Source organism: Temnothorax nylanderi, unplaced genomic scaffold (assembly GCF_030848795.1).
Source record: "Temnothorax nylanderi isolate EJ_2023f unplaced genomic scaffold, tnyl_v1.0 TNYL_tig0091_pilon, whole genome shotgun sequence".
Taxonomy (NCBI): Eukaryota; Metazoa; Arthropoda; class Insecta; order Hymenoptera; family Formicidae; genus Temnothorax; species Temnothorax nylanderi.
In genome coordinates this window covers 41,073-59,720 of record NW_027249153.1, presented here as the reverse complement: position 1 = coordinate 59,720, position 18,648 = coordinate 41,073, and the positions used below count along the sequence as shown (strand labels likewise).

At 35.7% G+C, this 18,648-nt stretch overlaps 1 protein-coding gene across 5 annotated transcripts; it reads left to right on the top strand.

The window, feature by feature from the left end:
- Positions 1–531: 531 nt before the first annotated feature.
- Pur-alpha (Purine-rich binding protein-alpha) lies at positions 532–14,777 on the top strand. 5 transcript variants are annotated; one of them, XM_071710689.1, is made up of 7 exons: positions 532–1,204; positions 3,981–4,031; positions 8,384–8,502; positions 9,800–9,902; positions 11,236–11,366; positions 11,607–11,834; positions 13,132–14,777. In XM_071710689.1, exons 1-7 carry the CDS (start codon positions 1,168–1,170, stop codon positions 13,417–13,419), a joined length of 957 nt encoding a protein of 318 aa, XP_071566790.1. In that variant the 5' UTR covers positions 532–1,167; the 3' UTR covers positions 13,420–14,777. The 5 variants fall into 5 exon arrangements, with proteins under 5 accessions (XP_071566790.1, XP_071566786.1, XP_071566787.1 ...); XM_071710685.1 differs by lacking the exon at positions 532–1,204 and adding an exon at positions 2,766–2,812; XM_071710686.1 differs by lacking the exon at positions 532–1,204 and adding an exon at positions 2,785–2,812 and having other exon boundaries at positions 11,236–11,354.
- Positions 14,778–18,648: the final 3,871 nt, after the last annotated feature.

The following is an 18,648-nucleotide window of genomic DNA, read 5'->3' as shown; positions in this document are numbered from 1 at the left end:
AAAGTCTTGTACAAGGCTTAAGGGGCGCGTTCAGCAGACCAAGCCGCTCAGTAGCAGTCGAACGTGATTGGCTCTTACTTTTAGAACCAACCGATCAACGCAGAGTGTTGATAAGACGAACTCAACAGTTGTGTCTGCTGAACGCGGCCAATCACTCCAACGCACTCCAAAAACTCGACTGCTCCAATCGCCACCTTTTATCCGTGATCCAAGTGCTCTTGGTGTTTATTGGAGTATGCGACGCGGACAAACCTTAAATGTGTGTGTGTGTGTGTGTGTGTGTGAGAGAGAGAATGTGGACATATGTGCATGCTTAGTTAAAAGCTGTAACCCTTACATACATACACGCGTGCACACGTGCATACAGTCTCTCTTTTAATTTCTCTCTCTCTCTCTCTCTCTCTCTCTCTCTCGCTGTCATTTTCTATCTCTCTCTTTCTTGCTCTCGCTTTTCTCGCTCTCACTGCTCGTGTTCGTGTATGAGAAGGGAGAGGGGATTGAAGAGAAGGTGGAGGGTGGAGGAGCGAGAGCGAAAGACACGAGCGACGAGCAAGGGCAGGTCGGAAAGCAGCGCGAACGTGCGGAAGAGTGGCAGTGTGTGTCGACGTAGAGCGAGCGAGCGAACGAGCTAGGCGAGCGCACCGGCGAGCGTGTGCGGTTGGTGCGGTGGTGGTGGTGGTTGGCGACTGGTGCCGTAGACGGACGGACGGACGGACGGTCGGTCGGTCGGTCGGTCGGTCGTTCGTTCGGTCGGTCGGTCGTTCGGTCGGTCGGTTGGTTGGTTGGCGGTCGGACCGTGATTGTGTAGAAGAACGGAGGAAAAAAAGGAGAAGGAAGTGTAAAAATTGCGGTGCACTGTGCTGGCTACGGTGTGAAAGAAGATAGTTCGGTTTTTGTGTGGGGTTTAGCTCGTCGGCGGTCTGAAAAGTGAAAAGGGAGATTATCGTCATATATCGCCGTCATATCTAAGGGGTCTCGCGCGCGCCTACGCGGTATACGTGGTGTACCGAGGGATTTCCTATTTTTTTCTCTCCGTGTATAATTTAAACTTCTTTTTTTCTCACTCTCTGATCGCCCCGGGGCCTGATCGGTTGGAAGACGTGAGGGGACGACGACGCGTGACGCGTGGAAATCTAACCAAAAGAGGAACGTGTTACGAGAAGCGCAATGTCCGACCGGGAGAGCCTGGACGATCAGCCGCAAAGTAAGAGCAGCCAAACGAAGCGCTATGATCGAACGTTCTCTATATGCCTCTTCCTCCTTCTCTTTTCCTGCTTTTCCTGCTTTTCCTGCTTTTCCTGCTGTTCTCTCGACCAGCGCGCGGTTTTTCAGCCGCGCGCTATGCCCTGGCAGCATCGCGTTGAACGAATGAAAACGGATCGTACCGCTAACCGACATTTTTTTTCCTCCATAATCTTCGTCCGTGCTCGGTGCTCGGTGCTTTTTGTGAACGCGCACGGCACCTTCGTATGCACGTTAAACTCGCGAAGGAGAATGGGCAAACGCTCATCTTGGAGTTTAACGTGCATACGAACGACAGAACCCCCGCGCTTTCATTCTGCTCGTCCACGAGAGATCCGCGAGGGTGACGTTCTAATCACGGGGACGCGGTGTGCAACGAACTCTCCTGCATCCGCGTGCATGGACAATCATCGTCTCTCTCGCATCTTTGCGGTCGGTTCTGTCAAGCGCGCCGCGCGAAAAGAATCGCTATTTTTCAACGGCACCCAGGATTCAAGATGGCCGGCTGCGCTGCATGTCGGTCGCGAGAAGATAGCCCCTTTCGTCCCCTACATGCTCCGCTACTCCGCTCTCTTGCTCCTTCGGCCTCCCTCCCTCTTCGCTCTTTACACGCGCGTGCACGCACGCGCACACATAGGCATACACGTACACAACACGCGCGCAAGAGCAATGTATTTTCTCTGTTGCTCTCCCATGTCGATATTTGCAACTTTCGATATTGCCCTGCGTCGCAATGCTGATTTTTCTTACGAGTCGGAGTAACAAACCTGACCAAACCTAGCTCTCGCTCCGATCGAGCGTATAAAGCTGCCATGGTACTGACGGAGTCCTAACCGCACAGGAGCGCAAATGTAACGTAATTCGATCTTACATCCATCGGGACGTGAACAAATGCGTGCGTACGCGAGAGTACGCGTGCAATGCCAGCCGGCCCTTTTAGATTAGCCGCGTAAATTTCACACACGTATCATACGTGCAAATCGTCCAATCCCTCTCTCCTTCTGTCTTTTATTTCTTTTTTTCCCCTCTCCTTCCGCTTCGCGTAAGGGCCTTGGCATACAAAAAACCTTTAGCAGTAAAACTTGAGCAGTAAGCAAATTGAGTCAATCACAGTCAAGAACATAAGGCATAACGTAAGTGGTAAGCAAATTCAAACTGTTGATTTTCTTACCGCTAACGTTTTACTGCTCAAGTTTTTTGTGTGCATTGGCCCTAACGCGGCGCCTAACCTCGAAACGAAAAGACTCCGACGAGTGTGGTGTACCTCGAATAGATTATCGAGTTACGCTCCTGCACTTCTTGCGTGTCCAAAATTCAAGGCTTCTTTCCCCCCTCTCTCTCTCTCTCTCTCTCTCTCTCTCTCTCTCTCTCTCTCTCTCTCCCTCCCTCCCTCCCTCTCCCTCTCCCTCCCTCTCCCTCTCCCTCCCTCCCTCTCCCTCTCCCTCTCCCTCTCCCCCCTCCTCACTCTGTCTTGCCGTTCTTTCTCTTTCTCTTCGATTTACCTGCTACATGCGCGCATCTTTCATGCTCCTAACCTCTCTTTCCACGCTTTGCGTTATGGGTCGTGCAAGTACGTTCAGGTTGATCGAGAAGAAAAATTGGTTAAAACTCGTAGTGATATACAACTTTATTTAAAAAAATTGGAAAAATAATTTAAAACAATAATGGGATAAGTAATATTGTTATATAACTTAAAAGATGGGTCGAAGGCGTCTATAATACTCCACAACCCGATGGGTAACTCCAAAAGAAAAGCCTCTCACGATGTTACTGTTGATACTGTTTATTTTTCCTTAATCATTCTTCGTTCAATTAACAGGTCAATTTCAAAGAAAGAAATGTTAACATTAGTAACGTTTATATAAATTCATGCATTTAAAATGTATCAACTATTTTTATATTTATTTATATTTATGTTTAATATTATTTTTTTTTCAGATCTCCAAGGGCCACTCTTCGACCAAACTTGGATAACTTGTTCGTTGATTAGTCAGATTAAGCAGATTGACAAATGCGATTGGTCATTTCCAATGGATTAATCAACGAAAAAGGTAATCGGAGTTTGGTCGAAGTAAGTCCTGTGATTAAGTAAATGTAAAGAAACGTGTATTTTTATTTGTTACTTAAAAGGAATGAAACTCGGGAATATTAAAGAGAAATTTACTGAAAAATTTGATAAATTAAACATAGACTTGCAATTTACAAAGACATTGATGGAACACATGTGGAAAATGATTACTAAATTTTTTCTTGTAAAATCCTATTGATTTGATTTTGTGTAACTTGTAAAAATTGCATATTTATATATATTTTATTAATATATTTTATTCAAAATTTACCCTTTGCCAAAATACGCAGTGACTTTACAAACACTTTACACACCGTATTACAAAAAATATTGTTGGTCGTATATTTATGTCTATAAAATATGTATACTAATAACTTGTGGACTTGAGTTTTATAATATTAAGATTGTTTTAGGTTAATATTATAATATACTATTCTATTAAACATATTTCAACTCGAGTAACTGTTTGTCATAAACGAAAAAAAAAGTTTTATCTCTTATTAGTTTTGCACAACGTAATTTTTATTTGTAATATTTATTTTGTGAAAACCAAGTTTGTTAATAGCAGTTGGATTTTGAAAATATTATCTTATGTATTCATTAATTGCTAGTCTATCATATTGATGTTTCTACGTTATTTGTTAATTAATCACGTTGTTTGTCTTATTAGAGTATGGGAATCCAGGAGGATTGGATGCTGGAGGTGCTGACTTTGATTCCGGTGAGTACTCCATTGTGCATATAGTAATCGAAAGGGTAAGCGAATTTTGAAGCCGATATGTAATATTCATATAAAGTTTAAGCAGAAAGGAAATGTAATTTTCTGATCGTAATTTGAGGTTAATTATGTGTATAATTAACATAACTTTTGTGCTGAAGTTAAGATTGTACGTAAGATAAAATCAACACTCTTTTTCCGTAAATTTCTACACATTTAATAAATACGTTCAAATTGTGTTATACTTTTACATATTTTTTAAATTATTTTAATAATTTTACATTTTAAAGGAGGGGGTGTAAAAATCATCATTTTTCGCCCTCAACGAGAACCTCGAAAACATGCTTCGTTACTCTTGATTTGAGGGTGAAAAAGAAGATGGAAATAATATTCTTTTCACCACGGAAACTGCGGGAAATATTTTAGAAGCGATAATGAATATCTTTAAAATGTGTGTCAAAATAGCTGTGTTTGAGCGGTTTAACAAGCATTATATTTCCATTTAATGAATTCTACACCACGAAATTGTATAGAAATGCCTACATACAACACGAGCGGCGCATGCATCATTCTTCATGTACACTTATCATACCGTGTGTAGTTCCAGAACGGCCAATCATCGCGGAAAGTATTGGTTTATGGGAAAAATGTTTCGGGTAAAAGTTGGAGGATTCAAAGAGGGGACCGATAGATGATCTTGTTAGATTTTGAGTCTGAGGTTAGGTCGCGTTGAGTCCGGTAAGGGTCAAGTAAAATTTTTTAAATATTATAGAAATTACAATTTTTTATTGTATCATCTTTTTCTACTAATTAATTTGAACAACTTTTGTCTGAAACATTTTTTTATTTGCCTAATACTTTTTGAGATATTTAAAGAAAATTTGGTAACTTTTTCAATATTTAGCTTACGATATCACCGATAATTGTTTGTTGGAGGGAAAAGTGGTACAGGACTTTTTGACTTGATTTGATCTCAAGAATATTCTGTTGCAATAGTACCCCAACTTTTTTAAATACTTGTGTAGACATCTCTAGTGCATGCGCTCGTATTGTACGTACAGGCATTTCTTACATACAATTTTGTGGTGTAGAATTCATTAAATGGAAATATAGTGCTTGTTTCAAAACTTAATCTCTTATTAACGCTCAACACAGCTATTTTAACACACGCTTCAAGAGGCATTCGTTATCACTCGTAAAATATTTCCCGCAGTTTTCCGGTGAAAAGAGTATTATTTCCTTCTTCTTTCAACCTCAAATTAGGGTAACAAAGCATGTTTTAGAGGTTCCCGTTGAGGGCAAAAAATGACAATTTTTACACCCCCTCCTTTGTTAAGTTCAATTAACATAGCAGGCTAAATGGGCATTTTTTTTATCGAGAACCGATTTTGAAAGAGTTTGCTGCAAATTTTGTTGATGGAATACCAGTAGAAATATAACAAAATCTGTCAACAGAATACAATGACAGAATGACTGCAAAAATTGAGCAAAATCTACCGTTTCGTTACCGCTTAAGGAGGTTGGTTCACGTCCCGCTGCGGGGCAGGCGGCGCGGCAGGGGAAAAACCTATAGGTGTGTTTTCGTTGCGTGAAATAAATGAGTTTTAGCAAATGAATATATGGAATGCATTCAATTAGCTGTTTCTTAAGGTTTTAAATCGTTGTTTGTACAATTGAAACCTAAATACGTTATTATTCACGTTGAAATGTGGCAATAATAAATGTGGTCCTGTTTTATTTTTACAATTTCTCGATAACTATGTAGACAAATTATTTTAGTTTTCGTAAAAGTCCTTCCTAAATATGTAAAGAATTATTTGCACTTATTTTCATTAAATTCTTATCATTTGTAATATGCTTTCGAGAGTTACATTACAGGTGTCGTAACATTTTTGCTACGTTACCCCTGTATAAGAGAGAGAGAGAGAGAGACAAGAGTATAACTTTAATAATTAATTACTCGACAACCATGCAGACAATTGTCTTCAACTTTGGCATGGACGACAGATTCCCATAGACGAATATTCTCCATAAATTTGAGCAAATTCTCATCATATTAATTTGAGCAACCAACCTCCTTAAATGATATATTTCATTTAAATATGTTTACGAAATGACAAATCTGTTCTCGATAGTTTTTTCTCTCTCGACAGTCTTTGGTCACCCGGATCAGTTTAATTACGCAGATTCATATTTAGAGGCCGAATGCATAAAATAATTATCCTTATACTTGTTCCCAAATAAGTAAAATTTACTATGACATAAATAAATAAGTAAATAAATGAAAAAAAAAATATATATATATATATAAACATACGTAGGAAATTAAATTGATCGAAATTCTACCGATTATTCTCCCTCTCCCCTCTCTTGTTTCTGAAGAGGGTGAACTCTATTCGGTAAGCAAACTGCCAGCAGTATAATAGATTGGCAGCAGATTTGCTCAGGTATCGTAACAATTCCGGTATCATCCGTATCCGCATTAAACTCGTATTTTGCCGACAGACCTTGCCGATAAATTGAGAGCATATCGTCAGTAGAAATCAAATAGAATCTCTGTCACTTTGTAAACATTTAAATGGAATACATCATTTAAATGATTACGAAACACCGGATTCTTCTCAGTTTCTACAATTAATTTGCCATTATATTCCGTTGGCAGATTCTGTTATATTTCTGCTAGCATTCTATCGATAAAAAATTTGTAATAGAGGCTTTCAAAATCTGTTCTCGACAGATTTGGCCGTTCGGGTAAATAATAATGTCTCTCGATACCATGATTCGATAATTTCAATCGTCCGCGTCGCGTTCAGTTTTTTCGGAAGTGAAATATAATAGAAACGGGGAAGACTCGTCCGTCAATCCCCTGAAATGAATGTTCAGATATTCGCGGAACGGAGTTGAAATGCAAAGTAAGAGTGCAGCGGCCGGAAACGAAATGCAACACGCGCACGGCAGTAAGCGGGCATTAGGGAGCAGTCAGCTGGTCGTGACGTCACACGCCATGTCGTCGATAAATGTGAGCAACGGTGGTGGGGGAGGTCTCCTTGCCGCTGCTGCCACGCGCGCGCGCGCGTTTGCGATTTAAAACGCACACGAGATCTATCATTGTACTATATACGGTTCGGATTTTCAACTTTCCACGCGAACACCGAGGTCCACCCCCACCCCTTCCTGCGGGGGAGGATAAAAACATAAAATTGTTCAATAAAAATAGTATATATTCATGTTTATCACATGCCGTAGAATTATGAAAATCTTTCTATACTTTTTATCATTTTATCTTAAAGAATACATGTATCGTATATATGTATGTATATAGCATCCTTGCCAATTTGAATAACAGGAAAAAATTAATGCCACAAAGGCAAAATTGGAATTATATGATTTTTCTTATCCGATAAGATTCTTTCAATCAGTCTGCACATAACAGTATTAAATAAAGTTAGTAAAAAAATCAATACTCTTTACGAGATATTTTATACTTTATTCCGACATATTTTGACATAAAATATAAAATATCTTAGAAAATACTAATTTTAAATTACTTTAATACTTTTATGCATTAATGTATTGAATAATTGAAATAAATCAATTAATGTAAAAAAACAATTGTTTTTTAGAAAAATTATTTAATTGGTAATATTTACTCTTACAAACCCCCCCTCTCCCCTCTCAATGACCTTCTCCTTCACATATATTATATAGGTCACCCTCCTGGAGTAACTTTTATAACTTTTTCAGAAATTTACCCTTAGCTTGATTTATTGACTTTCTTATATTTATTATGTTTTACATGATTAATTTCTTGTTTTGTTTATTTATCTACGATAATTTATAGAAATAAAATTGTTTGTTCCGCCAATAATGATTAAACCAGAAAAGTTTATTATTCTCGACTACAATTGGCAATACGTATATTGAATCCTAAGGGTCGAAACGTCGTAACGTTTCAATATACGATAATTTATATTTTTGAAAAGGATTTATATTGAATTAAAATGTAAACTTGTTCATGTATAGATATATGTTATCCATTAAATTAAATATGATTTATTATTATGAATGTCTTTAGGGCCGATTTCACAATCTCCGATTAACTTGTTGATTAACTGTCCTCCTTGGAAAGAGACGAAGAGTGAGTTTAATCGGAGGATCAAGTTAATTGGAGACGATGAAATCGGCCCTTGGTCAAACAAAGGTGAAGTCGACAAAAGAAACATTATAAAATAATTATTTTATGAAATGTGCAACATGATTATCAATTTAATTCAATTTTTAGTTTAAATCTGCTACTTTAGGACCGTATGGGCAACAAACTGTTATATTAATGAATTAATGTATTTGTATCGTAGGTCAGCAAGGTCAGCAAAGCGAGCAGGAACTGGCGACGAAAATGTTGCAAATTCAAAGTAAAAGATTCTACCTTGACGTGAAACAAAACAGACGTGGGAGATTTATCAAAGTCGCCGAGGTATCGTCTCATCTTTTAACTTGAATCTCGACATATGTTTTAAAGGACTTTCAAATCTCATTAATAATAAGCAGCAACAAGCATTATTAATACAATTACAAAAATACAGATATGTATGAAAATAGTACATGGAAATGAAAATTTCTTTATAAATTTCTCAGTTTTGATTTTTGAAATTTTTAAAAGAGTTTATTAAAGACTTGTGACGATAAAAACTGGAAAGTTTAACAAAATTTATAATATTTATCCAAGGTTATGATATTTTCAGATATCTTTTAGGAAACGTACTTGGTTTATTATGTAATCAGAATATAATAATTATCTACGTAAAATTTTATCTATTGATGCGTAGAGGAACCCAGGACATAACGGGAATGCTAAGAGGGATTTAAACAAATTTAAAACATGATAAAAATAAATAAATGTACTTGGCCTTGCACCAAAATATTCTTTGAAATATCCACTATAAGAAAAACACACAAGTTTTACCGTGAAAGAATAGAGTTTAAAAGGAAATTATTGTTTTCACATTAAAAGCACGAGTTTTATTGCGCTTATTATGCATTTTATGCAGGGCATAATGGGATACCCCACAAAACTTGTTTATTAATGTTCAAAACTTCTTAAATGTGATTTATTAGAACGCGCAATATATGTAGGAATGTATTATTATACTTTTAATTATTAATAATTGCTTATTAATAACACTTTTCTTATTAAAATATAAATCAAAATCAAAATTTATTACAATAATCTTTGGCATCAATATTGTACAACATAATAGATACTCACTAATAGCGTATGAAAAGAAAACCATTTAAAGAACACGAGGCATTATGTCCCATGGCCTAATGCCCCGTTATGCCCCGAAATGTACAAGTTTACTTTAGGTAATATAAATTATCACAGAAAATCGGTATTTACACAGATACTTAACTAAATTGACAAGAAAAGATTGTTTAATAACGTAAATATATTTACAGTAATAAAAAGTAGAATTTTATCATTGTTTATCTTTATGCAAATGTATCAAAGAAACTGCAACTCAGTCGCGGGGAGAGCACAGCAAACGCATTAAACAATTTATAGCATCTTTCAGCTAAAAATAATATAAAAACTGTCAACACATGGCGTAGAGACATCTAAGAGTATCAAGTTTTAAATATTTTATTGCAGCATCTCTGTAAAAAGATATCGACCATATCCCATTATGCCCCCCGGGTTCCCCTCTATCATGCTGCAATATAATATATATTGCAATATAATAATAATTTATGCAATTATTTTTTTATTCCAGATTGGAGCGGATGGGAGAAGAAGCCAAATCTACTTGGCACTCAGTACAGCATCCGAATTTCGGGACCATCTGTCGACATTTAGCGATTTTTATGCATCTTTAGGTACATCACAGCATCTATCAATTAGAATTGAAAGAGTACAATTGTGATTGCACACAATTAGTTATATCCAATATACATATACATATACATAGGGTACATGATTTGTGTACAATTGAAAAGAAGTTAACGTTTCCCATAAAAATAAATCGAAAATGTGAAATAAAATTTCTTTGTATAAGGTTTTGTTTTGAAGAAAATCGATTTTTTGAAAATCGCAGCAAACACAGTTCGAATTTTAATTCTTGAATTTCTATTACGTACATAATGGAAATTCTCAATAAATATTACGTCTTGACATGATAAAAATTTCTTTCGATTTAAAATTTTATATGAAATCTAGGATTGAAATGATAGTAGCGCGTAATTCTAATTTTCATATTTTATTATGTCATGGCATAATTTTTATTCACTGAAATTCCATTAAGCCATGACATAATTTTAATTCGTGAATTTTTTTTATGTTGTAGCATAATTTTAAATTACTGATATACTATGATAGCTTACATAATTTATATTCCTGCAATTATTATTATGTTACGACATAATAAAAATACATTAATATTATCTCATGACATAATAAAAATGAATTAAAATTATGTCTCGACATAAAAAGTAATTCGACATATAGGCTGTATCTTTCTCTGTGTATGGCACACGCTGTTTTGCTATTTATTCATAAAATTTTTATTTAGAATTAATTTTACGTGAAAACATAATTTTAATTCATTTTTATTATGTTATGACGTAATAAAAATGGTTCCGAAAAACTATCTACTTCAGTTTAAATCAATTACTGAATTTTTATTTTAGATAAAAAAATCTTGATAATAAATAGCAAAACAGCGTGTGCCATACACATCGGTATATTTTCTATTACAATGTCACGTTATTGTAGTAACTTGAGAAATAAGCAAGATAGTTGGAACAAATAAAAAGTAAATTATATCACGGTGTATGTTTACGAATACTAACGCGCGATAATGGACCGTGTAATGAATGTCGCGTCAAGTCACAGTCGATCGTACGCATGCCTGCTGTAATTTTTAAAATCGATTTTCTTGTAAAATAATGCATTGTTTAAAAATGAAAAAATTTATTTCACTCTTCCGATTAATTTTTACGCGAAGAATCTTCTTTCCGATTATAATTTGCATATTACACTTTACCCTATACAATATTAAAACTTTAATTTGATAAAATATTGATACTTTAATATGATCCAAAAATTAATCCTCTTCTTTTTTCTATTTACGATTATTTTCATCAATTATTGCGTTTGTCCTATTTGGAAAGATGTTTAATTCATTAACATCTTCGCTTACCGGATAATCAGGTCCACCAAATCCGGAAAACGTGCCAGATGACGGAAAACTCAAATCAGAAATGATGGTGAAGGATAATAGACGATATTACTTGGACCTCAAGGAGAATTCTCGCGGCCGTTTCCTGCGGGTGAGTCACCCTGTATGTACCAGCCAATGTACTTACTTTCTACGCTAAGTCATAAGAAGACTCTGTGTCGCCGGCTTTCGTCTCAAGCTGGTCTGCTCTTTTCAAGAAAAATGAAAAGATAAATAGAATTCTTCTAGAATTATTGATAAAAAAAGGTTTATCTTATATAATGATATTCTCGCCGTGTAAATCCGAACGATACAGCGAATTGAGACGGAATATCTTGTGTAATATTTGCGTTGCTTTTTCCAGGTGTCGCAAACGATAACACGAGGTGGACCCAGGACTCAGATTGCAATACCAGCGCAAGGCATGATAGAGTTTCGTGATGCATTAACGGATCTTCTTGAGGAATTTGGGACGGACGACGGTGGCTTCAAAGGCGATTTACCGGAGGGTCGTTATATGCGCGTGGATAGCAAGAATTTCTATTTTGATATCGGCCAGAACAATCGTGGCATTTATATGAGAATTTCTGAGGTATACATATATTATTTACATATAAGAAACGAACACCAACAAATAGTTTATTTTAAGCTGACTATTTTCTTTTTGTTGTATTTTTTCTTTTCACTAAAAATTGTTGATTTGTCAAGGAAAAATTTATTCCAAATTGGTCGGTGGTTATCTCGTTGAAATGAGAGATTATAGGAGAGAATACACATGTTGTGTATTTATAAAATCAGGATATTTGTTATCATCTAGAAAAACTTGGTAAACACCATGTTCTCAGGCATTCAACTATCGAGATTTAGGGAATTTTTATCAAAATTATGTTCCAAGATTTTCATTTTGCAAGTATTGATTTGTTTCGTTTTTAAGAACTTTTTTTTTAAATATTTTCGCGTAGACTTCTCTTTTATGGATTCTTATATGTATGGTACATTTTTATTTTCTCGTTATAATTCTTGGAAATTAAAGACTTGAAATTTTATACAACATTTAATATCTGTTTTATACAAGTCCTTTTTAATGCTTCGTTTTGAAATTTTTTTATATTTTAAAAGGATAGCTCTTAATTTTCTTTCATATACAGGGTGTTGTAGGTCAGGTCAATAAAACTTTAGGCTTTTGTAGGAAATTGAATTTGGAAAAAGGTCCCATAAACATAAATCTGGAAACGCTTTGTTTTAAAAGTTGAAGCTAATAAACTTTGAAAAATCACGTTTTCTTTGATGATTTTTAAAAATAATTTCAAACCCTTTATTTATTTTAAAAGAGTAACGAAATAAATCTGATGGATAATTAATCAACAAACTAATTTACACCAATTTTATTTAATTCTGATAAGGCGTTCAAAAGGAATCTTGAGTTTGAAATGACGAAAAAAGCTTTAGGGTATAAAAAAACGTGACTTTTTAAAGTTTATTAAGCTGTAATTTTTCAACGAAGCGTTTCCGGATTTATGTTTATGGGAACTTTTGCTCCAAATTCAATTTCCTACAAGACCCTTTTATTGACCTGACCTAGAGAACACCCTGTATAATTCATATACATAAATAGAAAAGGAAAACTGAGAGAGATTAAATAATAATTAAATACATTATATCTACAAATTTATGGTAAACATCTGTGGAACATTAAGAAATCTTTTCTTGATTTGAATAGACGTTTTTTTAAGAAATACTTTAGTTTACGTTTATATTGAGCCAAAGAATCTACATTAATTGTTTTTTCAGTCTCAATAATGAACAGAATGAAAAGAAAGAAAAACAAATATTTATAATAAATTTGCCTACGATAGCGGATAATACAAAGCTGGATTACATTCTTGCAGGTGAAGACGAACTTTAGGACAGCCATCACCGTACCAGAAAAGTCCTGGGCTCGTTTTCGTGATATTTTCGCAGATTACTGCGAGAAGATGAAGGAAGGCGGCGGTGGTGTCAGCAGCAGCAGCAGCGGCGGCGGCGGCGGCGGCGGCGGCGGTAGTGGCGGCGGTGGTGGTGGCGGAGGAAACGTATTGTCCGAGGGGAAAGGCTCGGTGGTGGCACAGGTACCATCGCCATCCTCGAACACGCAGCCTAATCCCAATCCAAATCTAGACTCACCCTTAATCAAGTGAAAAAGGCTTTAACTTAACTCGAACATTTGGGAATTATAAACTCGTAAACTTGTTTTCAAGTCATTAAGCGAAATAACGGAACTTGTCAGAGTATATTGCCATCGTCGTCATCGTCACATTATTCATCGGCTATGACATCGACACATGGTCATCGGCATTATCATCGGTACGATCATCATCCTCGAGACCGTTTATCGCCATCGTCCGCCGGGTGATCATTGCCATCGTCACATCGCACCGTCGCGTCACACTTACCATTAAGCGCAAACACCAAAACTCGCCTGAAATATGATCATTATATCGCGGAGGGTATCGAGACGATTGTTGAATATATTCATATAACCACCGATTTGATAAAAAGGAAAGAAAAGGAAGAAAACGAAAGGCGAACGCGTGACGTGGTTATTAATACATGATTGTTGACACGTGAGGACGAGGAAGACGGAAAGAAGAGAGGATTAGATGATGATGACGATGCGTGGGTGTGCGTGTGCGTATGCATGTTGCGTGTATGTGTGCGCGGAGGGAAAATGAGTCACTGCCGTTCGTGCGACTAACACAGGAATAGATAACACAAAGAAAAAAAAGAAGAAAAAAGACAAAAATACGCAACAACGGAAAATCGAGAGTATAATGATTGAATCGAGCGATATCTTTTTAGGCAAACGCGAATTGCCATTGATTAACGTTATGAGTACTACCGTTCATTTCCTGGCTTTCTACATAGACGCACCGTTCGTTTGGTTTCATTTTAATTTTCCTGTCGATACAATCTTCTCGATCTTCGGGCAATCGCACACATTTCGGATCTCGCGCGTAAAAGTTTGAACGAACGAGAATCTTGAACGGGAAATGGACCGTAGTGTAGATCACGTTACAATTGAATTTGATCGTTCAGAATTTATGAATAAATAGTTGTTATATTAACGATTATATCACGAGTAAATAAGGGGGAAAAGTGTGTGAGTTGTCGCGAGGAGAAAATGATAAGAACAAAGGTCTATTATATCTATGTAGACGGTACGTACATCTCTCTTCGATTTAACCGAAAAGAAAAAATTTAAAGTTCACCGTAGTTTCGGCGAGTATACTTGTCGTCGCGGAAATGTCGTAAATTGAATATAGATAAAATATCGCTGAATGTGTTACGTTTGTTCGATGGCGATTTATTACCGTGGTAATAATTCAAGTTCAACAGAATACATAAAACGAAAAGAATAAGGATGAAGAATATTCGCATCTTTTATTCGGATATTTAAATTACTGTCTGTACCACGCGACATCGTGCATTCATTTAAAAACTGAACGACGTCTCTATTAAAAGTAACGAGATATATGTAACATAGGTGAGAGAGAGAGAGAGAGAGAGAGAGAGAGAGAGAGAGAGAGAGAGAGAGAGAGAGAGAGAGAGAGAGAGAGGGAGAGAGGGAGAGGGAGAGGGAGAGGGAGAGGGAGAGGGAGAGGGAGAGGGAGAGGGAGAGGGAGAGGGAGAGGGAGAGGGAGAGGGAGAGAGAGAGAGAGAGAGAGAGAGAGAGAGAGAGAGAGAGAGAGAGAGAGAGAGAGAGAGAGAGAGAGAGAGAGAGAGAGAGAGAGAGAGAGAGAGAGAGAGAGAGAGAGAGAGAGAGAACGAAAAGGATGCTAAAACGAAAGAATACGAAATCATATTAATACGTATTAATATGTATATTATACAAAATTTATTGTACATTACGTTTTCTTTCATGGATTTGTATGAAAAGTGCGCATACAATCATACGTACTAAAAGCTTTTATAGAATGCAAGAAGCACAAACGCACAAACACGAACACACACACACACACACACACACACACACACACACGCGCGCGCGCGCGCACACGCATACACACACGCACGAGTATTTGCATTACACTTCAATGGCAAACACGGCAAATTTTGGCACTTGACACGGAGAATCCAGAGAATAACGATAAATACAAGATATATTCCACCATGAAAGACGTATAATTCTATCGTAAAGAGTGAACGATACGAGAAATAGCGTGTACGTGTATGTAATTAAGTTACATAAATTTGTGCGATGATCGACTTCTAACACAATTGAATATTAGGTATGTATTATATGAATGCATAATAGGTATTTATATAGAATCTATATAGCTGTATAATTGTAACGAAATGCCAATGTCCGCGGACCTAGGCAGCTGTGCAAATCTGACGATGTACGATTAATTGAATTGGGAAATCGCGTTGTTAGACAATTGCAATTGCTTAGGCCCCTCCCGCTCGACACAGGAACAAAGATGAGATAAAACAAACGACACAGAAAAGAAGAAGTAATATTTCAAAGCGGTCGAGAGAACAGCGAGGGACAGAATAACGCAATCGAGTTATCTTCCAAAGGAAAGGGAATCTTAATACGCTTCGATTCTGCAACGCTGTGCTAATATCAATAATGATAAATGTATATCCTTTCTTTTTTGTTTTTCTTTCAATTGAAATGGTAAAATAATCTAAATCATCTATATTTCGCACTGGTGCGAATGGACGGCAAGCAACGCGCGTATAGAGAAAGAAAAGTGCACGTAGACGCATATAAAAAAACTATTTAATTAGAAAGAAGCGTATCTAATTGAAATTGAATCGAATTGAATATGTGATTGGCACGTTCGCATTTTCGATACAAAATAGATCAAATTTTATTTATTTTCTAGTGACAAACTTATATTCATATTTCTATAAAATATTATTCCTCAGTTGCATTTTCTAAAATTGCAATTTCGGCTGGTCTGAATTTACTTAGCACGTAAGTTTTGACGAACATACGAAATATAAATTATACAATAACAATTTTTCAAACACACACGAGTGAGTAAAGTATATTGAAGAGCCTCGGTCCTATCCTATAATTTACATTCTTTCAATTTAATTTTCGTTCTATCGTCCGTTAAGGCTTCTGCTGGGCTCTTGCCCAGGTCATGTGAGATTGTGATGCCAGAAGCGAGAAATGACACGCTGAGAATTCTTACGTGCCATTTCCAAATAAAAAGATATTACATAAAATATAACACTTGAGATCATTTCAGCACACTTAAAAAACTACTCGGAGGTCTATCCCTTTTCCTTGACAGTTAATAAACAGCCGTAAAATGATTGTAATACGAAGTCTAGTCATGTAGGCTTATGCGCAGGCGCACGACTATAGGCTTCGTATTACAATCATTTTACGGCTGTTTATTAACTGTCAAGGAAAAGGGATAGACCTTCGAGTAGTTTTTTAAGTGTGCTGAAATGATCTCAAGTGTTATATTTTATGTAATATCTTAATTGTTATTTGGAAATGGCACACAAGAATTCTCAGCGTGTCATTTCTCGCCTCTGATGTCACGATCTAATATGGCCGCGGCCAGGAACCTTGTACATATTATGTATGATTGAATGACACACACACACACGCACGCACGCACTATATATATATATATAATGAATCGCTCAAAATGATACAGTCCCCAATAAATCTCAAGATATGAGCTTTATAGAAAAATCTTTCGGATTAAATTTATTTAGCTTCGAGTGAGAATTTATGATCAGTGTAATAATGCGTTGGGTGAAAGTATTTCCGAGATTTTTTAAGATTAATCAAGTATTTAAAAAAATAGAACTGTATATTTTTTTTACATAAATCGATTCTCTTCATCATGTATGCGAAAAATATTTAATCTAAAATTATTGAAAAATAAGTAGTCTGCGAAACAAGTAATCTATTTTATATCTCGTCTTAATACATTCCGATGTATGAAACCTAAAGTCTCTCATTAAGCATTTATTTTTGATCAACCGTATCTTAATTTTATATATAAAATGACGAAAAGAATCGATTGATGTTAAAAATAAATAATTACATTTAAAGGAGAAATGCAATTACAGATGCATTGTATGTATATGCAAAAAATAAGGTTGTTGATAGTCTTGTTATTCTATGTAAAATAAAAAAAATGCTAGGATAAGGGCATTTGAAAGTAACTTTATGAGGTATTTTATATTTTACATTAGAATGTATCCAGGATACAAAAATATAAAGTCTCATTATATTCACATTTTCCAATAATTTAATATTTTTTGAATACAGAACGAGTGGAGAGAGTCCGATTTATATAAGAAAAGATATGATTTAATTAAAAAAAAAAAAAAAATAGACGTGATCTTGGAAACTTTGGAAGTATCCGTGTAAAACAAAACTGTATTGACTATAGAATATCCTCTTTTGAAATTAAACAAATTTTATCCGAGATATTTTTATATAAAACTCATATTTTAAGATTTACCGGTAATGATAACTTGATCTATTTGTGTGTATGTGTGTGTATCGTTACACGTCGATATCCGATGAAACGGATGAAATATATTCCATCTTTCGTTGACAATCTTTACACGATCATACACTTTACGTTCGTTATTTATCGTCAAACTTGATCGATTTTTTTTCAAAGGCAGAGTAGGATCGGCAAGATTCAATCTGTGCAGAAACATTGTATAGTGTTCAAATGTTCGAGCGTTGTAAATGAGAACGGCAAAGAAACGTTATAAAAAAAAATCGTTTAATGACGCAGATGGTACGATATTATTGTGATCTATATAAATTACAAATCACAAAACATCCACAAGTAGTAGATATTTAAGATATAAATATATACACACAGACATACACACATACATCCTTCTATGATGTGACTGGAGAAAGGGGACACTGTCTTATTAAATGCATACGCGCAAAACAGCGCATGCAAAAATACAAATGTGTTATTAACAAGCGAGGACAACTACAAACGTACCTAACTAAAACAAAAGACGCAGAGAAAGAGAAAGAGAAAGAGAGAGAGAGAGAGAGAGAGAGAGAGAGAGAGGGGGGGGGGAGAAAGAAAAACAGATATAAAGAAAACGGAAGTGAAGAGATACCGTCTGATACATGTAAGAGTAAGCAAAATAATATAAAATAAATGAAAGAAGAAAAAACCCACGATGCTCCTGCCACGCAGCGAGTCTTTAGACAGCTTTAAGAGAATAATTATAAATGATAAAACAATTATTAAATAATTACGATGAACTTTCTATATGTTGAATCGTGTCTAGTGAGAGAAGTACTATTGAAGTAAAGCAACACGAAAAAAAATTAATATTACTATTGCCACACATAAATTAAACGCATTTTATATGACCTATTTGATTAATTATTTTTATCGAATGTTTTT

Excerpts from the sequence above, each read along its gene's own strand:
- Pur-alpha (XM_071710685.1), top strand. The coding sequence starts at position 2,767 with ATGCTCCTAACCTCTCTTTCCACGCTTTGCGTTATGGGTCGTGCAA. Across the intron at positions 4,032-8,383 it reads AGGTGCTGACTTTGATTCCG|GTCAGCAAGGTCAGCAAAGC; the intron begins GTGAGTACTCCA and ends TTTGTATCGTAG. Across the intron at positions 11,367-11,606 it reads TCCTGCGGGTGAGTCACCCT|GTGTCGCAAACGATAACACG; the intron begins GTATGTACCAGC and ends TGCTTTTTCCAG.